This window comes from Mchenga conophoros, linkage group LG23 (assembly GCF_057382185.1).
Source record: "Mchenga conophoros isolate Kocher_MC1m ecotype Shallow Benthic linkage group LG23, M_conophoros_male_GT1.1, whole genome shotgun sequence".
Taxonomy (NCBI): domain Eukaryota; kingdom Metazoa; phylum Chordata; class Actinopteri; order Cichliformes; family Cichlidae; genus Mchenga; species Mchenga conophoros.
In genome coordinates, this window is record NC_140547.1 from 45,232,242 (window position 1) to 45,251,644 (window position 19,403).

Below are 19,403 nucleotides of genomic sequence, written 5' to 3' on the forward strand. Positions count from 1 at the left end.
TCACTGATCCACAACAAAGGTCCAGAGTTTGATCCCTCCTAGTAGGACAGGAAACATACTGATAAGAGTTTCAAAGTGTCTTTGTAAGCAGACATGATTGAAATGAGCCAGTCTGAGTTTGGTTCCTGCAGTTTGTGCTTCATAAACCGAGCTGAAGCAGAGGCAGCGTGTGCCTGCAGGTGAATGTACACTGCTGTTATAAGAGCTGTGGAAACTCAGGTCAAAAGGACGTAACCACACTGCTGACAGTTCCAGGACAGTCACAGAGTTACAGCATGAACTGCAAACATGAATAATGACAGTAGATGATTGTGTGAAAGTGCTGGAAGCAAATGAGTGTGTGATGTTCTTTCAGTGTTGCACTTTGTAGACGCTCCCTGAGCACTGGTCTCACAGCCAGCTGCACATAGAGACCAGTGTTGTTAGTCCAGGTCAGAAGATGACTTGTTGGAATGAAAATGAGCTTGTAGTTTGTCTGCTTTAATAATGTGACTGGAAAAAGGTGTTGGACTTCAAATATGTCCATTTCTGTCACACTTCACCTTTAAAAGTGAAGCCATGTGGTTCCTGGAAGGAAAAACACGACTTTTTCAAGTCTTTGTCCTGTTTTTATGAGAAATGTACGACTTTAATGTGAAACATTCAGAGTTTTTTCTCTTGTTGTGTTTGTTTGAAGCTGCTTCCTGTTGGCTTCAGCTGTTTGGAGTTTCCATTTTCTAAACTTCTACATTCTGAACCTTCTTCAGCTCTGAACAGATGATGAAACACTGAATGATTTCAAGCACTTTGTCTAATAAACTTACATCTTTCATTCTCTATACAGATTGGAGAGCTGTGATTTGTCAGATATTGGCCTTGATTATCTGGCAGCAGCGCTGAAGTCCAACCCCTCGTATCCCACAGAGGTGGACCTGAGTGGAACCTACAGCAACCTGAAGGATACAGGAGTGAAGCATCTGTGTGATTTCCTGGAGAATCCACGATGTCGATTTGAAACTCTGAGGTCAGTCAGCATGTTTTAGTTGTGCTGAGATGAATATGATGTGAAAGTTGTGCTGACACTAAACTGCAGACATCAGGCTGATATTATACTGATCCACACTGAGGATCTTCATGGTAAAGTCTGTTTTCTTCTTCTCTGGTTTAGTCCATTGACTGCAGCAGAACAATGTTCACATTTCAAACAGTGATACTCAACGTATGGCCCGCGGCCCACACGCGGCCTGCCCACCTTTCCTGATTCAGAGAGAGGGGACCCTGATTAACTGTGTAGCTTCTTCCTCACAGTTCTAAGTATCAGACACAACAATGAATAATCCACAGCTGACTGTCTTTAGCAGGTCAAAGGTCATGGCACACAGCACTCTGTGAAACAGTTTGGAGCAGGAATTCTTGCACATTTACAAACTGACACTGCTGCACGGCATGCTGGGTAATGCTAGCTGCTCAGGTATGGGTGTGGTAACGGCTGTGAGACTCTGTGGCTGCAGAACACTGAAGAAGAGAAAAGAGAGGTGGAGGATGAAGAAAAGAGGCGGAGATGAAGCAGAAGTTTAACTCTAGAGAGGAGCTGTGTCTGTGTGGGTGGGGCTCAGGTAGCTCCGCCCACACAGTGACAGTGAAGCAGGTGAAGAGTAATAAATGAAGACAGCAGACAGGATTTGATAAGCTGATGTACAAACATGTAGAATGATGGTGGCAGCTACAGAAACAGGTCCATACAGACTGAAGCGTGTCTCAGTCTGAATGTACACTGCTGTTATAAGAGCTGTGGAAACTCAGGTCAAAAGGACGTAACCACACTGCTGACAGTTCCAGGACAGTCACAGAGTTACAGCATCATTTGTGAACATAAAGACAGAAAGCTCATCCAAATCCTGGGATTAAAAGTCTGTCCTGGTGGTGTCCAGTCAAACACGTCTCTGTGAAAGCTTCAATCCAACAGGCTCCAAAGTCCTTCTGCTCATTTCCTCGCCGGGTTCTTGATGCTCCTGTACCATCTCTCTGTCATCCTCCTCGCTCCCTCTTTGCACTCACAGTCTTTGTGCATCATTAACACTCACATGTGGAAAACCAAAGTTTTACTGGGCAGAAGATGATCATCAGTGACTCTGTCTTTAAAACACTCTTGTTAGAAATGTACGACTTTAATGTGAAACATTCAGAGTTTTTTCTCTTGTTGTGTTTGTTTGAAGCTGCTTCCTGTTGGCTTCAGCTGTTTGGAGTTTCCATTTTCTAAACTTCTACATTCTGAACCTTCTTCAGCTCTGAACAGATGATGAAACACTGAATGATTTCAAGCACTTTGTCTAATAAACTTACATCTTTCATTCTTTATACAGATTGGAGCGCTGTGATTTGTCAGAGATCAGCTGTGATTATCTGGAAGCAGTGCTGAAGCTCAACCCTTCGTATCCCAGAGAGGTGGAGCTGAGCTACCACAAGCTGCAGGATTCAGGAGTGAAGCAGCTGTGTGTTCTTCTGGAGAATCCACAACATCAAATTGAAACTCTGAGGTCAGTCTCCACGTTTTAGTTGTGCTGACACTGTCGATCTGTGGAACTAAAACCTTTATACAGGAAGTCTGGTTCAGCTCTTTGTAGACCTTCTAATCTCTGATGCTCTGAGTCTTACTCAGTAGATGATGCAGAGTTGTGAAGCCGATGTGGGTGAGGACACTCGCCCAGCTCTAACTACTTTGACGTCCAGGCGGCTTCCCTGCTTGTCCTGATACAAACAAACCTGAGTAACATTGCAGGTCAGATCTCATCAGTCACACCTGTTATGGCAGCTCTCCTCTAGATTGTAGTTCTTGTTAACCTGGGATGGTTTTAGAAGCCTGGACCACAGACTGCAAGGGAAGATATTACTGGGAAAGGCCAAAGCAACCTATCAGACCCATTAAACACTAACATAGATGAATACTTAGATTTAAACCTTTATTGTTTCACAAAGGGTTAAAAAGGGAACGTCCACAGTTTAGACTGCAGCAGATTTTATTAAAGCAGTTTGACAGGAGCAAAGCAAAAACACAAAGAATAAGTGTTTCACATATTAATACATATAACATAATAATAAAAGAAAAGCAAAATAATGATACAAAAGAATGAAAAAGTTGTCCAGAGCAGCAGGATGTCTGAGGTCTGCAGAAACACAAAAACACAGCAGCTAAAAATAGTTGTTGAAAGAAAACGAGGTGGGAGCTGCTGATTCCTGAGCTTTGATACTGGATTAGCTTCAGTAGTTATTCCCATCACTGCTGTAGGAGCTACATTTAGTCACAGCTGATTGTCTCCTTTGACCAATCAGAAGACTACTGTTGTAAAAACAAGCAGACAAAGAACCAATGAGAGTGAAGAACAGGATAAAGAGCTCGTGTGATGGAGGCAAAGCAATAATCAGCAGACTGTAGCAGTTTCTATCTAGATGAAAGTAGAAGGAGCTCAGCGGAGCTCAGTCCCATATCTTTGGTTAGAAACAACATCAGTGATTTCCTGCTGCTCGAGATGATTCCAGCAGCTCTCATTACAGCAGCTGATGAGAGAAACAGCTGATGGCTCACAGCTCGTGCACTGTTGGATCTCCAGATGTTCACGTGGCTGAAGTCTGTGAAGAAACTGTGGTCCACGTAGTTCACACGGCCTCAGATTGGACCGAGCTCCCTGGATCACTGCAGCATCCTCAGCTGGTACATGGATGTCTCTGCTCCTCAGTCTTGGAGCCCCTGCAGGTCCGTCCACACCACCAGGGTCTTCTCACTCACCTTTCCTTTGTCCTCGTCCTTCATCGGCCGTGCTGTGTCTTTGTTCCTGCGGTGTTGTTCCCACGATGCAGCGCTGATGTTCCCTCCTTGAATGCACAACAAGTACGGTGCTGGTCTTTCTCGGGTGGAGCAGAGACAGATTGAAGTCTTTCAGGCTTTAGTGCCGACTTCCCTGACAGAGGCTGGACTCCATGGTCTGCACAGGAGACTTCTACACTGTGTGGAGGTGACTCCTGGACTCGAAGACAGGCTGCAGGTACATGTGTGATGAAGAGGAGCTACAGCAGTGTGATGGAGCTGCAGGTGTGAAGGAAGTCCTGCTGTCCTGTCCCACCCTCATCTTTGCGTCCTCTGTCTTCTCTGGACTTGTCCTCCTGTTTCAGAAACAGCACTGCTTCATGCCGAGGGTGGACGGGAGCATTGGCTCTGATTCTTTTACCGTCCACCACAAGGAGACACTGATGCTGACCTCCTGATTCATCTGCATGTGTTCTGCTTCACACTGCTCACCTCCACCAAAGACTTCACAAACATCTTCTTTCTTTGAGTCCAGTTTGTCCCACAAACACTTCCAAATCTCCTCCTCTGAGATTCTGCAGCTTCTTGCAGTGTGACTCAGCTGACTTCTGACAGACCACAGACTGGCACAGCATCCACATGTGTCTCCTTTCAAACAGGCTCTTGATGTTTCCTCCCACATCATTCTGGCCTCTCAGTCTCCTTTGTTCTCCAGCTCTGTAGCTCCAGCTGGTGAAGCTTCAGTTTTCCATGTTGGTAACAGTAAACTACAGCCTCTGCTGTCAGCTGGGTAACTAAACAGAGCTGCAGCACGTCTCTGCGGTGGTGCTACATCCAGCCTGCAGACGGCCGTCTACATGTTGTAGTGGTTTACAGTCACCAGGGGGCGCTGTCCCAGCCATGCAGGCAGTGGGCTGCTCTGCTTGTGCTGTTGTTGGTGAAGCTGAAGTGAAAGTGATAGGTTTGTAGTTTGAACCTATCCACTGGAACGTTAAGGACAATCTGCTACGCAGCAAAAAGCAAGACACAAGGCACCAAAGTTCTCTGGTTTACTCATGCATGAGGGAGACCTGGCTGGAGCCAAGCGTCGTTCCACCACTTGACCACCATCAGACTCTCAGCCAGGCTCCCCATAGCACTCCTTTTATTGTGGTTACATGAATATGCATAGGGTCATTAACATATAGCATCTCACATAGGTATACATGTGAACAAAGAATACTGTGTGTGTGTGTGTGTGTGTGTGTGTGTGTGTGGTACTGCTGATCAAAGGGTCATATAACATCCTTGGTCAGGAAGAGGGTAGACCCCCCTTCACCCTAGATGGTTCACCCTAGATAACATGGTGAGGAAGTCCAGCAGTTCATCTAAACAAAAAGCACTTAGACTAGAACAGACGTAGCTACGTTAATCCTGCCATAAAACAATAAGAGAAGGTACGACCTCTCTCGTGCTCCCAGGATGTGGGTGTGCATTCCAGTGTGGAATACACACCAAGCCCCTGCAGCCTGCTAAAGATCACACATCCTATCACTACACAATTGATTATACACCTCTAAGAATATATGGTTAAATATTTCCTAATACAAATGACAATAATAAAATCTAAACCCATCATCACCACCCTGTATTGTCATTTTTTAAGGCTATACGGCATATATATATCTTCAGCTCTACACCACTTGTCAACATTTTCAGTGCAGGCTTCATCTCATACACACATATTAGCCTTAGCATCCATGTCACTCTGCTGCAACAGTATGAAACACGCACACATGAAGCTAATACCACTACTGCTTATGTGTTTGTGTTTTCCAGATAAAGCTTTCAAAATAAATCTGAAGATCCTGTTGAGAGTTTTCAAAATAAACACAATACATTACTGCGGTCGCTCGTTTATCGAGTTACGTTCTAAAATTAAGTCTCAGAATGAAGTAGCAGCTTTATGTTTTACAATTATTATAGAAGTTTTAAGGCAGTTAAACCCTCACTGCACACTTTCTACACTTTTCTCAGACAGGCATGAACATTTTCACACTTTTCTCTCTTGTTTAAACAAAGTTCAAACCTTCATAGAAAAATAAGTTCATTATTAAAGAGTGAAAGCAAAGTGTTTCTGAAATGTGTCAAATCAGCCTTTGCTGGCATTAAATGAGCTTCTGTGTGAGGAGCACTCGTCCATGGCCTGGGCTCCTCGCTGTCAGGTAAAGTTTCATAAAGCTTTTGAGTTTTTCTGCAGATAATGTTGGTGTCCAGCACGATGTTCTTTTTCCTGCGGTCACTGAGCCACAAAGCCAAAGCTGACTCCATCCTTACGATGTTCTTGTTGTGGACAGTTACAACCTTTTTGCCTCCTTGTTGAAACTATGATGGTCAGCATCTTCCTCTGCCTTTGGCTGCTACCACAGGTGCAAAACGTCTCGTCATCATTGTTGTTTGTTGGGGACAAAACGTACAAACATACAGTGCAGCACTGCAGAGTCACACTGCTGTAAATTTGAACACATTCTGTACTGTACAGGAGACACGGCACGAGATTGGCTGACAATGGTCTACAGCCAATCAGGACGCAGAACACAATGCGCTGTAAAAAACAAAAACATGCAAAATTGCACAAAAAAGATCAGCGAAACAGCGAGGCCGCCAAAGGTGAACTGTGTTACAGCGAGGGACCAGCGTATATGTGGTTGTTGGGACGATAAATGTCTTTGAGCTTGTGTCAGAAGACGAGCTGCAGCTTTCTGGACCAGCTGCAGTCTTGCCAGGCAGGTCCCACTAACTCCAACATATAAGGAGTTACAATAATCCAGCTGGGACGTCATGAAAATGTGGATCGCCCGTTCAAGGTTTTTAAAAGATAGAAATGATCTCACCTTAGATAAAAGCCTCAGTTTGAAGAAAGACCGCTGTACAACTGAGCTCAGCTGTTTTTCAAATTGCCGTCAAATATAAGCCCCAAATGTAATAATGCGATTTAATAAAAGAGCTGAACCAGTCTAATAGAGCGCCCTTGATGCCGCCATGCTCCAATGGTGAGGTCAAGATGCTGTGGTCAAGGCAGCGGTCAGATCCAAAAGCACAGCGGAGTCTCCTGATCAGTGGCTGATAAAAGATCATTAAGAACTTTCCAAAGTGCAGTTTCAGTGCTGTGAAGAGCTTTAAAACCAGACTGAAACCTTTACAACAGATTGCAGCTGAACAAATATAATCTTTTACAAAATCTTCGACAGGAAGGGAAGCTTTGAAATAGGCCTGAAATTTGAGCGGACAGAGGATCCAGATCAGGTTTTTAGTACAGGCTGTACAACAGCATGTTTCAAACAGGCTGTACAACACCTGAACTAAGACTGCTGTTAAAAATCGCTAAGATGTCGGAACCGACAACCTTTAAAATCTTTTTAAACACGTGTTGGAACAACATCATTTGGACAAGATGATGTCTTTATAGCATCACATCGTTCCTCCACCTGATCAAACCACACAGGCTCAAACTGATCAAAAACAGCTGAGCAGGTGAATATTTTAGCCCCGGTGCGATCTCGGGCGAGAGTATCGATGATGGCCAAAGGGCAGCGTCCAGCTCTACGGCCGCTGAAGAGCAGACTCAACAGACGCGCGTGATGTGGATCCTACTGCTCTAAAACTGGAGCTTCTTCAATCCATTAAAGAGGACATTAGTACGCTGTTAAAAGAAGAACTCAGAAATGCATTGAAAGAAGATTTTGACAATATAAGGGCTGACGTGCAAGGACTGAGAAATGAGATCGCTAACAGCATGGCGGCGACGTGCGGCGAAGTTGATAGAGTAAAGGTTACAGTGAAAGAAGCTGAGGATGGGCTGTCAATGTGGAGCGATGAGGTGACCACCCTGCAGTCTACAGTAGAGAGTATGAAGGAGGAGCTGTCTGACCTGAAGGATAAATGTGATGAAGGCAGGAAGCGGAGAGCTAACATCCACATCATAGGGATCCCAGAGGGCCTGGACTCGAGCTCCTCCACGGCCGTATCCGTGCTACTACGTGAAGTGCTGGGTATGGATAAAGACGTTATTGTCGACCGCTCACACAGGAGCCCTATCCTGAGAAAGCCAGCTGGTAACCCGCACGCCGTCATAGCCGAGCGTCACTACTACCAGGATTGTGTGGCTACGCCGTGCCAGGGCCCAAGCCCCGCTTGAGTTTAACGGACAACCTATTGCAATATTACGACTGGGCGATATGACCCAAAGTTCATATCTCGATATTCTTTAGCTGGATGGCGATATACGATATATATCTCGATATTTTTAAAGCCAGAAAGTTCGAACAAAAAGAGAGTTCTTAGTCAAAGCTGTGTCCCAAATCTCACACAGGCACATTTATTAACATACAGCGTAGATGTACATGAAACAATTACTCAGGAATAAATGATCAGCATTTATTAAATAATAATGCTCCATAAATAAAAGAAAACAATGTTGTGTTTGTGCATAACAAAAAGCTCACAATCGTGCAGTCAAAATGTAAACAGACGCTGAGCATAATAACAAGCAGCTGCTCTGTTCCCAGGTTCTACTGCGTGACTGACAGCCTGGAGTTTGAAACCCTCTTTGTAACCGTGTCTCTTACAGGTGCCATTTATGGTCCTTATACACACTCAATACAGTAATATTACGTTGAAGCAGAGTACGTATCACTCCGCGAGGCTCCTCGTAGCTGTAATGCTCCAACAATCCATCAAGCGGTGCAGCCTCGTAGCTTAGTAAAGTCGTACCAAAACATCTTTTGAAAGGTTTCTGAGCGCCGTGTAGCACATAAAATCGGTTCGAGGTCAGTAAGCACAACCAGAATTCATCCATAAGCCGCACTGTCGATTTATGAGAAAATTACAGGATTTTAAGTGCAGAAAACATAGTTTATGGTTTTCCTTTGATCTTAGCAAATATCTACGCCTCTAATTGGGACGATCACAGATTTTTCACTAATGTCTTTGCGCGGCTCCCCAATATGTCATCACACAATATCATCTTTGAGGGAGACCTAAACTGCTCATTATCTGCTATGGACCACAGTTCACACAAAAGTACACTTAGTCCAAACTCAGCATGCGTCATTCAGAGCTTTCTTGATAATTATGGGCTGGCTGATGTATGGAGATTTCATAATCCTGCTTCACGTCAATACTCTTTTTTTTTCTAATGTCCATAAAACATATATTTGTATAGAAAAACGTCTCCCTTTAGTTACAGAATGTGATTATAAGACTCTGGTGATTTCTCCTCTTGTTTTTTCAATGTGTATTCCTGATGCCTGCTCCAACTATCAGCCATGGAGATTCAACTCAGTGTTGTTAGCAGATGAAGAGTTTGTCAGTTACAAAAGGTCTCAAAGACATTTTTTTTCTATCAATCAGACCCCAGAGATGTCATCATCAGTCATTTGGGAATCTCTAAAAGCATCTGAGAGGCCAAATAATTTCATTTTGTGCCAAACAAAGTGCAACACTGAAAGAACATCATCCATAAATATTGAGTAAGAACTGGACTCTCATACAGCGAGACTCGAATGCCTTTAAACATCAGCTTATCCTGCTGATCCAAGTCCAACACTGAGTTTGTAAAAACATGTTTGTCAATCATTTTGTTTGGTTTCTGAGGAAAAAGATTCAATAACTTGCTGCTAATACACAACATTTCATCATATTTCCTCATAACCCTCTTTTGTCTGACCATTTGATCCCATTTGAATTTGCAATAAAGGATCCACAGAGTTTGGTGACAATAATGACAGTAGATGTTTGTGTGAAAGTGCTGAAAGCAAATGAGTGTGTGATGTTCTTTCAGTGTTGCACTTTGTAGACGCTCCCTGAGCACTGGTCTCACAGCCAGCTGCACATAGAGACCAGTGTTGTTAGTCCAGGTCAGAAGATGACTTGTTGGAATGAAAATGAGCTTGTAGTTTGTCTGCTTTAATAATGTGACTGGAAAAAGGTGTTGGACTTCAAATATGTCCATTTCTGTCACACTTCACCTTTAAAAGTGAAGCCATGTGGTTCCTGGAAGGAAAAACACGACTTTTTCAAGTCTTTGTCCTGTTTTTATGAGAAATGTTCGACTTTAATGTGAAACATTCAGAGTTTTTTCTCTTGTTGTGTTTGTTTGAAGCTGCTTCCTGTTGGCTTCAGCTGTTTGGAGTTTCCATTTTCTAAACTTCTACATTCTGAACCTTCTTCAGCTCTGAACAGATGATGAAACACTGAATGATTTCAAGCACTTTGTCTAATAAACTTACATCTTTCATTCTTTATACAGATTGAGTTTCTGTGGTTTGTCAAAGATCAGCTGTGATTATCTGGCAGCAGCACTGAAGTCCAACCCCTCCCATCTGAGACAGCTGGACCTGAGTAATGACTCCTCCTCTTCTTCAACTAAGAACAAGCTGCAGGATCCAGGAGTGAAGCATCTGTGTGGTTTCCTGGAGAGTCCAGGATGTAAACTTGAAACTCTGAGGTCAGTCAGCATGTTTTAGTTGTGCTGAGATGAATATGATGTGAAAGTTGTGCTGACACTAAACTGCAGACATCAGGCTGATATTATACTGATCCACACTGAGGATCTTCATGGTAAAGTCTGTTTTCTTCTTCTCTGGTTTAGTCCATTGACTGCAGCAGAACAATGTTCACATTTCAAACAGTGATACTCAACGTATGGCCCGCGGCCCACACGCGGCCTGCCCACCTTTCCTGATTCAGAGAGAGGGGACCCTGATTAACTGTGTAGCTTCTTCCTCACAGTTCTAAGTATCAGACACAACAATGAATAATCCACAGCTGACTGTCTTTAGCAGGTCAAAGGTCACGGCACACAGCAGACAGTCAGAAATATTCTAACTCTGATCATTTATCAGTTGTGACACTGTGAGACTTGATCAGAGGTGTGATCATCACAGCAGAGGCCTTTGTGTCAAAGTCACTGAGGATCAAACAGAAACACATGAAGCAGATTTTCCTCTTCTGGCTTTTTATAGCAGATAACCTTCAAAATATTCTGCAGTCGATCAAAAACTGAAGCAAACCATGAAGCAACATGTGAACATGAGCTGATGCTGCTGAAGTGAAGCAAAGTTACAGAGGTTTGATTCCAGACACAGCTGAGAGTTTGTAATCTGTCATCATTTTAAAAAGTTTCCATGGAACAGCAGAAATGAGGCTTTACTGTCAGAGGCCGACAGCACTGAACACAACAGCAGACTGGTGGCTAATAAACAGTGAATGATGCAGAAACAGATGTTTGAAGCTGTTCTTGGAGTACACTGAGAGAGAGAGAGCTGTGCAGGCAGGAACAGCCAAAGTCAGAGAGAATTCATGAGCATATTGATCAAACGTGAAGCAGAGTTTGGATCTTCTTTTGCTGCTGCTTCACTCAGTTTTGGTTGGAGACAGATGAAACCTGCAGCTTCAGGATCTGTGAGCTGTCCACTTTCAGCCCCGACGGCGTGTCCGTGTACGTGCCGTCGAGTGAACGATCCACGCTCTGTGTTTCCATCTTTGTGTGTTTAGCTGCTCTCATTTACTGTTTTAGCTGTTTGCTGCTTGTTGAAATAGTTTGTGAGCTTTAACCTGAGATTCTGGCAAAATACATTTATATTAAACATCGATTCAGGATTGAATGAATCAACATCGTTTTATTCAAATTAAAACCATTTAAATGGGAACATGAATTTTTTACAGCCGCCTCTAATGCTGGGTAATGTCAGCTGGTCCATGTGCAGCTGGCTGTGAGGCTCAGGGAGCGTCTACAAAGTGCAACACTGAAAGAACATCATCCATAAATATTGAGTAATAACTGGACTCTCATACAGCGAGACTCAAATGCCTTTAAACATCAGCTTATCCTGCTGATCCAAGTCCAACACTGAGTTTGTAAAAACATGTTTGTCAATCATTTTGTTTGGTTTCTGAGGAAAAAGATTCAATAAGTTGCTGCTAATACACAACATTTCATCATATTTCCTCATAACCCTCTTTTGTCTGACCATTTGATCCCATTTGAATTTGCAATAAAGGATCCACAGAGTTTGGTGACAATAATGACAGTAGATGTTTGTGTGAAAGTGCTGGAAGCAAATGAGTGTGTGATGTTCTTTCAGTGTTGCACTTTGTAGACGCTCCCTGAGCACTGGTCTCACAGCCAGCTGCACATAGAGACCAGTGTTGTTAGTCCAGGTCAGAAGATGAGTTGTTGGAATGAAAATGAGCTTGTAGTTTGTCTGCTTTAATAATGTGACTGGAAAAAGGTGTTGGACTTCAAATATGTCCATTTCTGTCACACTTCACCTTTAAAAGTGAAGCCATGTGGTTCCTGGAAGGAAAAACACGACTTTTTCAAGTCTTTGTCCTGTTTTTATGAGAAATGTACGACTTTAATGTGAAATATTCAGAGTTTTTTCTCTTGTTGTGTTTGTTTGAAGCTGCTTCCTGTTGGCTTCAGCTGTTTGGAGTTTCCATTTTCTAAACTTCTACATTCTGAACCTTCTTCAGCTCTGAACAGATGATGAAACACTGAATGATTTCAAGCACTTTGTCTAATAAACTTACATCTTTCATTCTTTATACAGATTGAGGGGCTGTGGTTTGTCAGAGATCAGCTGTGATTATCTGGCAGCAGCACTGAAGTCCAACCCCTCCCATCTGAGAGAGCTGGACCTGAGTAATGACTCCTCTTGGTCTTCGACTAAGAACAAGCTGCAGGATTCAGGAGTGAAGCATCTGTGTGGTTTCCTGGAGAGTCCAGGATGTAAACTTGAAACTCTGAGGTCAGTCAGCATGTTTTAGTTGTGCTGAGATGAATATGATGTGAAAGTTGTGCTGACACTAAACTGCAGACATCAGGCTGATATTATACTGATCCACACTGAGGATCTTCATGGTAAAGTCTGTTTTCTTCTTCTCTTGTTTAGTCCATTGACTGCAGCAGAACAATGTTCACATTTCAAACAGTGATACTCAACGTATGGCCCGTGGCCCACACGCGGCCTGCCCACCTTTCCTGATTCAGAGAGAGGGGACCCTGATTAACTGTGTAGCTTCTTCCTCACAGTTCTAAGTATCAGACACAACAATGAATAATCCACAGCTGACTGTCTTTAGCAGGTCAAAGGTCACGGCACACAGCACTCTGTGAAACAGTTTGGAGCAGGAATTCTTGCACATTTACAAACTGACACTGCTGCACGGCATGCTGGGTAATGCTAGCTGCTCAGGTATGGGCGTGCTAACGGCTGTGAGGCTCCGTGGCTGCAGAACACTGAAGAAGAGAAAAGAGAGGTGGAGGATGAAGAAAAGAGACTGAGATGAAGCAGACGTTTAGCTCCAGAGAGGAGCTGTGTCTGTGTGGGCGTGGCTCAGGCAGCTCCGCCCACTCAGTTTGTTCCCTCCTGATTCATCTGCATGTGTTCTGCTTCACACTGCTCACCTCCACCAAAGACTTCACAAACATCTTCTTTCTTTGAGTCCAGTTTGTCCCACAAACACTTCCAAATCTCCTCCTCTGAGATTCTGCAGCTTCTTGCAGTGTGACTCAGCTGACTTCTGACAGACCACAGACTGGCACAGCATCCACATGTGTCTCCTTTCAAACAGGCTCTTGATGTTTCCTCCCACATCATTCTGGCCTCTCAGTCTCCTTTGTTCTCCAGCTCTGTAGCTCCAGCTGGTGAAGCTTCAGTTTTCCATGTTGGTAACAGTAAACTACAGCCTCTGCTGTCAGCTGGGTAACTAAACAGAGCTGCAGCACGTCTCTGCGGTGGTGCTACATCCATATGCAAACACACAACACAACCAAAGGATTCTCTCTGCATGTCTGTGGCTGATGCTGCTGGAACGAAGCTGTTTGAAACCTTGTTGTTCTGCACTTTGGGACCAGAAGAGGAAACTGAAGCTCTGTGCAGAGGGTCCAATGGAAGCAGCCAAGCGCTGTAAGTGTCTGCTGTACAGGGATGCTGGTTCAGCTGTGGCTCAGTTTCACAGTGTGACTCAATAAAAGCAGCAGGAAATCAAAGCTTGATGCTTTCATCAGTGTGGAAATAAGAAAGTTTCCTGTGACAGACGCTGGAGCTCTTTCACTCTCAGCTTCACAGTTTCAGCTTCAAACTTCTTCCAACATGTTTCTAACACGGCCACATTCCACCTTAATGGAGCTGATATCTTGTGCATCAGCACATTTTCTAAAGGCAGCGATCACATCTTTAGTTTTGGATGTTTAACTGCAGATTGTTTATGTGTTTATAGCACATTAATTACAGCAGCAGCGTTGACCACAGTGCTGTACAAGAATCCAAGATAACGATTAAAATAACTCCTAATATTAATATCACACATCAAATATCAAATAACTCTCATGCTGTATTAAAAGCCAGTGAATACAAATGTGTTTTCAGAGCAGATTTACAGAGACTGACAGCAGGAGCTGGGGCTGTTCGATAGAACGATGTATATATGATGACCATATGAAAACGTCTATCGTTTCATATCACGCTCTTTGTTTCCTGCTTATGTGTTTGTGTTTTCCAGATAAAGCTTTCAAAATAAATCTGAAGATCCTGTTGAGAGTTTTCAAAATAAACACAATACAGTACTGCGGTCGCTCGTTTATCGAGTTACGTTCTAAAAATAAGTCTCAGAATGAAGTAGCAGCTTTATGTTTTACAAGTATTATAGAAGTTTTAAGGCAGTTAAACCCTCACTGCACACTTTCTACACTTTTCTCAGACAGGCATGGACATTTTCACACTTTTCTCTCTTGTTTAAACAAAGTTCAAACCTTCATAGAAAAATAAGTTCATTATTAAAGAGTGAAAGCAAAGTGTTTCTGAAACGTGTCAAATCAGCCTTTGCTGGCATTAAATGAGCTTCTGTGTGAGGAGCACTCGTCCATGGCCTGGGCTCCTCGCTGTCAGGTAAAGTTTCATAAAGCTTTTGAGTTTTTCTGCAGATAATGTTGGTGTCCAGCACGATGTTCTTTTTCCTGCGGTCACTGAGCCACAAAGCCAAAGCTGACTCCATCCTTACGATGTTCTTGTTGTGGACAGTTACAACCTTTTTGCCTCCTTGTTGAAACTATGATGGTCAGCATCTTCCTCTGCCTTTGGCTGCTACCACAGGTGCAAAACGTCTCGTCATCATTGTTGTTTGTTGGGGACAAAACGTACAAACATACAGTGCAGCACTGCAGAGTCACACTGCTGTAAATTTGAACACATTCTGTACTGTACAGGAGACACGGCACGAGATTGGCTGATGATGGTCTACAGCCAATCAGGACGCAGAACACAATGCGCTGTAAAAAACAAAAACATGCAAAATTGCACAAAAAAGATCAGCGAAACAGCGAGGCCGCCAAAGGTGAACTGTGTTACAGCGAGGGACCAGCGTATATGTGGTTGTTGGGACGATAAATGTCTTTGAGCTTGTGTCAGAAGACGAGCTGCAGCTTTCTGGACCAGCTGCAGTCTTGCCAGGCAGGTCCCACTAACTCCAACATATAAGGAGTTACAATAATCCAGCTGGGACGTCATGAAAACGTGGATCGCCCGTTCAAGGTTTTTAAAAGATAGAAATGATCTCACCTTAGATAAAAGCCTCAGTTTGAAGAAAGACCGCTGTACAACTGAGCTCAGCTGTTTTTCAAAGGTCACATTGCCGTCAAATATAATCCCCAAATGTAATAATGCGATTTAATAAAAGAGCTGAACCAGTCTAATAGAGTGCCCTTGATGCCGCCATGCTCCAATGGTGAGATCAAGATGCTGTGGTCAACAGTGTCAAAGGCAGCGGTCAGATCCAAAAGCACAGCTGAGTCTGAGTCTGGTAGTAGTGACGCTCGGCTATGACGGCGTGCGGGTTACCAGCTGGCTTTCTCAGGATAGGGCTCCTGTGTGAGCGGTCGACAATAACGTCTTTATCCATACCCAGCACTTCACGTAGTAGCACGGATCAGGTTTTTTAGTACAGGCTGTACAACAGCATGTTTAAAACAGGCTGTACAACACCTGAACTAAGACTGCTGTTAAAAATCGCTAAGATGTCGGAACCAACAACCTTTAACATCTTTTTAAACACGTGTTGGAACAACATCATTTGGAGAAGATGATGTCTTTATAGCATCACATCGTTCCTCCACACAGGCTCAAACTGTCACGGCTGGGAGCAGTCGTGTGGTGTATGAAAAAAGGATCCAAAATGCAGGTACTGGATGAGGTGCGAGTGAGTGTTTATTTACAGCAGTGAGAAGGTGACAAAACAGGAAGAGCAGAGCGGGGAGTAAACAAACCTAAACTGGGAAAACTAACGAACAAAACTTAAACCAAACACGCACGGGAGGAGGAGCAAAATGCACAAAGACAGATGGCAGAGAGACGCAGAATGAATACCGGGTAACAGAATAATGCAGACTGACATGGAATTAAAAAGACGACGCGACAGAGAGCACAGGAAAACACAGGGCTTAAATACACGGGGAGTAATCAGGGAATGGGCCACAGGAGAGAGACACAGCTGGGAGCAATTAGGCTAACGAGACAGGGGAGAGGTAAAACTGAACACACTGACATGAGACATGAACTTTCAGAATAAAACAGGAAACTAACAGACACAGAGAACCAGACAGGACACTGAACTTGACAGGCAGACTCGTGAGCAGACACAATAACACCATGGACAGACAGAGAGAACACAAGCAGGCATGAAACAAAACCACTAACACATAGCAAACCTAAACAAAAGACAAAACAGAATAACCGAGAACAAAGAATAATATTAGTGATGGGCAGATGAAGCTTCATGAAGCACTGAAGCTTTTCATCCAATTGCTTCACCCCAACGCGAAGCTTCTTGAAGCTTCATTTGCTCTAGTAGGACACCTACTGGACGTAAAAATATTAGTTGGCATGAATTTGAAGAGTGTGGCCTTTTGCACACAGCCTGTAAATGTCAACAACAAAAGGAGTGTGTAAAGCATCTATATTGTAGTGATGGCAGTATACTGTGTATATTTATACTGGCAGTATGGAAAATGATTATTTGGAAATGCTTAAAATGGAAATGATCATTTACTGTGAGGTGAGGTGTGGTTGGGGTGTGGACAGTAGTTGTGCTTTTGTAACGTTGAGGTATGGACAGCTACACACTGAGGCTTTGAGCCTCAGTCCTGCCTGTTCACATTTTATTCTGTAAAAACTACATTTTCACTGCTTTTATGGCCTTTTTAGTGGGGAGAACATAGCTAGTATTTAATGATTTAACAAATCTTTTGAATCCTTTGTCCTCCACAATGCTAAATGGCTGGGAGTCCTCAATCACCATGGTAACCAGGTCTTCATCTATTTGAGATTGTTCTCCTGAGGAAAGACAATAAAGACAAAGCACAAATATAAATATCACACACGTAACTTATAACAGTTGTATAATATTGTTATATCATTTAGTAACATTACTGCATGCTATATTATCATGGCATTTGATGGCTCACCTGGTCTTGCTCCACAATCGGTGTTCCCCTTATTCTCATGCAAAGCTCTGTAGTGCCTATGCATGGATGAGGTGTTGTTGTTATATCCCAGCTCCCTGGCACATAGCAAACACTTCACCTTGTACAAAAGTACAGACAGCTTAACATAAATTGTATTGCACCATCAGTATTATGAAAATACATCTTCTGTAGAAATTTGCATACCTTGTTGGGAGGAATAAGATCAAAATGTTCCCACACAGGGGAGGACATCCTCCTCTTCTTAGCTGGCTCCATTCTCTCCTGACTTTCTCTCCTCACTCTCATAAACCTCCAAACTGTCTCCAAACTCTCACTAACCGCAGCTCTCCATCAAACACCTACATTTTGAATGAAGTCTGAGGGGTTTGTATCGCTGTCATATCTCGCGGCAAAGTTCGAACCACTTCATGAACCAGTCACGTGGTACAGCCGGGCAGCGAGGCTTCGGACGTCATCATTTTCAGCTCCTCCCATATATGAAGCAAGCCTCTGTACGCGCATCGCGGAAACGCCCCCTCCATTACTCGACACAAGCTTCGAAGCCTCGATACAGAACGTCACATCACTAAATAATATAAAGAAACACAATACACCGAGTCCTCAGACTCAGGACCATGACACAAACTGATCAAAAACAGCTGAGCAGGTGAATATTTTAGCCCCGGTGCGATCTCCTGCGGCGAAGTTGATGGAGTAAAGGTTACAGTGAAAGAAGCTGAGGATGGGCTGTCAATGTGGAGCGATGAGGTGACCACCCTGCAGTCTACAGTAGAGAGTATGAAGGAGGAGCTGTCTGACCTGAAGGATAAATGTGATGAAGGCAGGAAGCGGAGAGCTAACATCCACATCATAGGGATCCCAGAGGGCCTGGACTCGAGCTCCTCCACGGCCGTATCCGTGCTACTACGTGAAGTGCTGGGTATGGATAAAGACGTTATTGTCGACCGCTCACACAGGAGCCCTATCCTGAGAAAGCCAGCTGGTAACCCGCACGCCGTCATAGCCGAGCGTCACTACTACCAGGATTGTGTGGCTACGCCGTGCCAGGGCCCAAGCCCCGCTTGAGTTTAACGGACAACCTATTGCAATATTACGACTGGGCGATATGACCCAAAGTTCATATCTCGATATTCTTTAGCTGGATGGCGATATACGATATATATCTCGATATTTTTAAAGCCAGAAAGTACGAACAAAAAGAGAGTTCTTAGTCAAAGCTGTGTCCCAAATCTCACACAGGCACATTTATTAACATACAGCGTAGATGTACATGAAACAATTACTCAGGAATAAATGATCAGCATTTATTAAATAATAATGCTCCATAAATAAAAGAAAACAATGTTGTTTTTGTGCATAACAAAAAGCTCACAATCGTGCAGTCAAAATGTAAACAGACGCTGAGCATAATAACAAGCAGCTGCTCTGTTCCCAGGTTCTACTGCGTGACTGACAGCCTGGAGTTTGAAATCCTCTTTGTAACCGTGTCTCTTACAGGTGCCATTTATGGTCCTTATACACACTCAATACAGTAATATTACGCTGAAGCAGAGTACGTATCACTCCGCGAGGCTCCTCGTAGCTGTAATGCTCCAACAATCCATCAAGCGGTGCGGCCTCGTAGCTGAGCAAAGTCGTACCAAAACATCTTTTGAAAGGTTTCTGAGCGCCGTGTAGCACATAAAATCGGTTCGAGGTCAGTAAGCACAACCAGAATTCATCCATAAGCCGCACTGTCGATTTATGAGAAAATTACAGGATTTTAAGTGCAGAAAATATAGTTTATGGTTTTCCTTTGATCTTAGCAAATATCTACGCCTCTAATTGGGACGATCACAGATTTTTCACTAATGTCTTTGCGCGGCTCCCCAATATGTCATCACACAATATCATCTTTGAGGGAGACCTAAACTGCTCATTATCTGCTATGGACCACAGCTCACACAAAAGTACACTTAGTCCAAAGTCATCATGCGTCATTCAGAGCTTTCTTGATAATTATGGGCTGGCTGATGTATGGAGATTTCATAATCCTGCTTCACGTCAATACTCTTTTTTTCTAATGTCCATAAAACATATATTTGTATAGAAAAACGT

General features: G+C 43.5%; 1 protein-coding gene and 1 long non-coding RNA gene across 2 annotated transcripts in view; one reads left to right on the forward strand and one right to left on the reverse strand.

The window, feature by feature from the left end:
• LOC146548102 (NACHT, LRR and PYD domains-containing protein 12-like) overlaps window positions 1-19,403 on the forward strand; it is a 431,005-nt gene that overhangs the window by 394,336 nt on the left and 17,266 nt on the right. Inside the window, exons 7-8 of the mRNA XM_085265026.1 lie at window positions 10,071-10,268; window positions 12,376-12,573. Of these exons, the coding sequence (XP_085121152.1) occupies window positions 10,071-10,268; window positions 12,376-12,573 (396 nt within the window). The remainder of the gene's footprint in view (window positions 1-10,070; window positions 10,269-12,375; window positions 12,574-19,403) is intronic.
• LOC146548115 (uncharacterized) lies at window positions 17,069-17,607 on the reverse strand. The gene is made up of 3 exons (XR_014890921.1): window positions 17,490-17,607; window positions 17,286-17,341; window positions 17,069-17,154 (listed from the first exon to the last, which is right to left on the reverse strand). It is a non-coding gene; the product is annotated as an uncharacterized LOC146548115 (long non-coding RNA).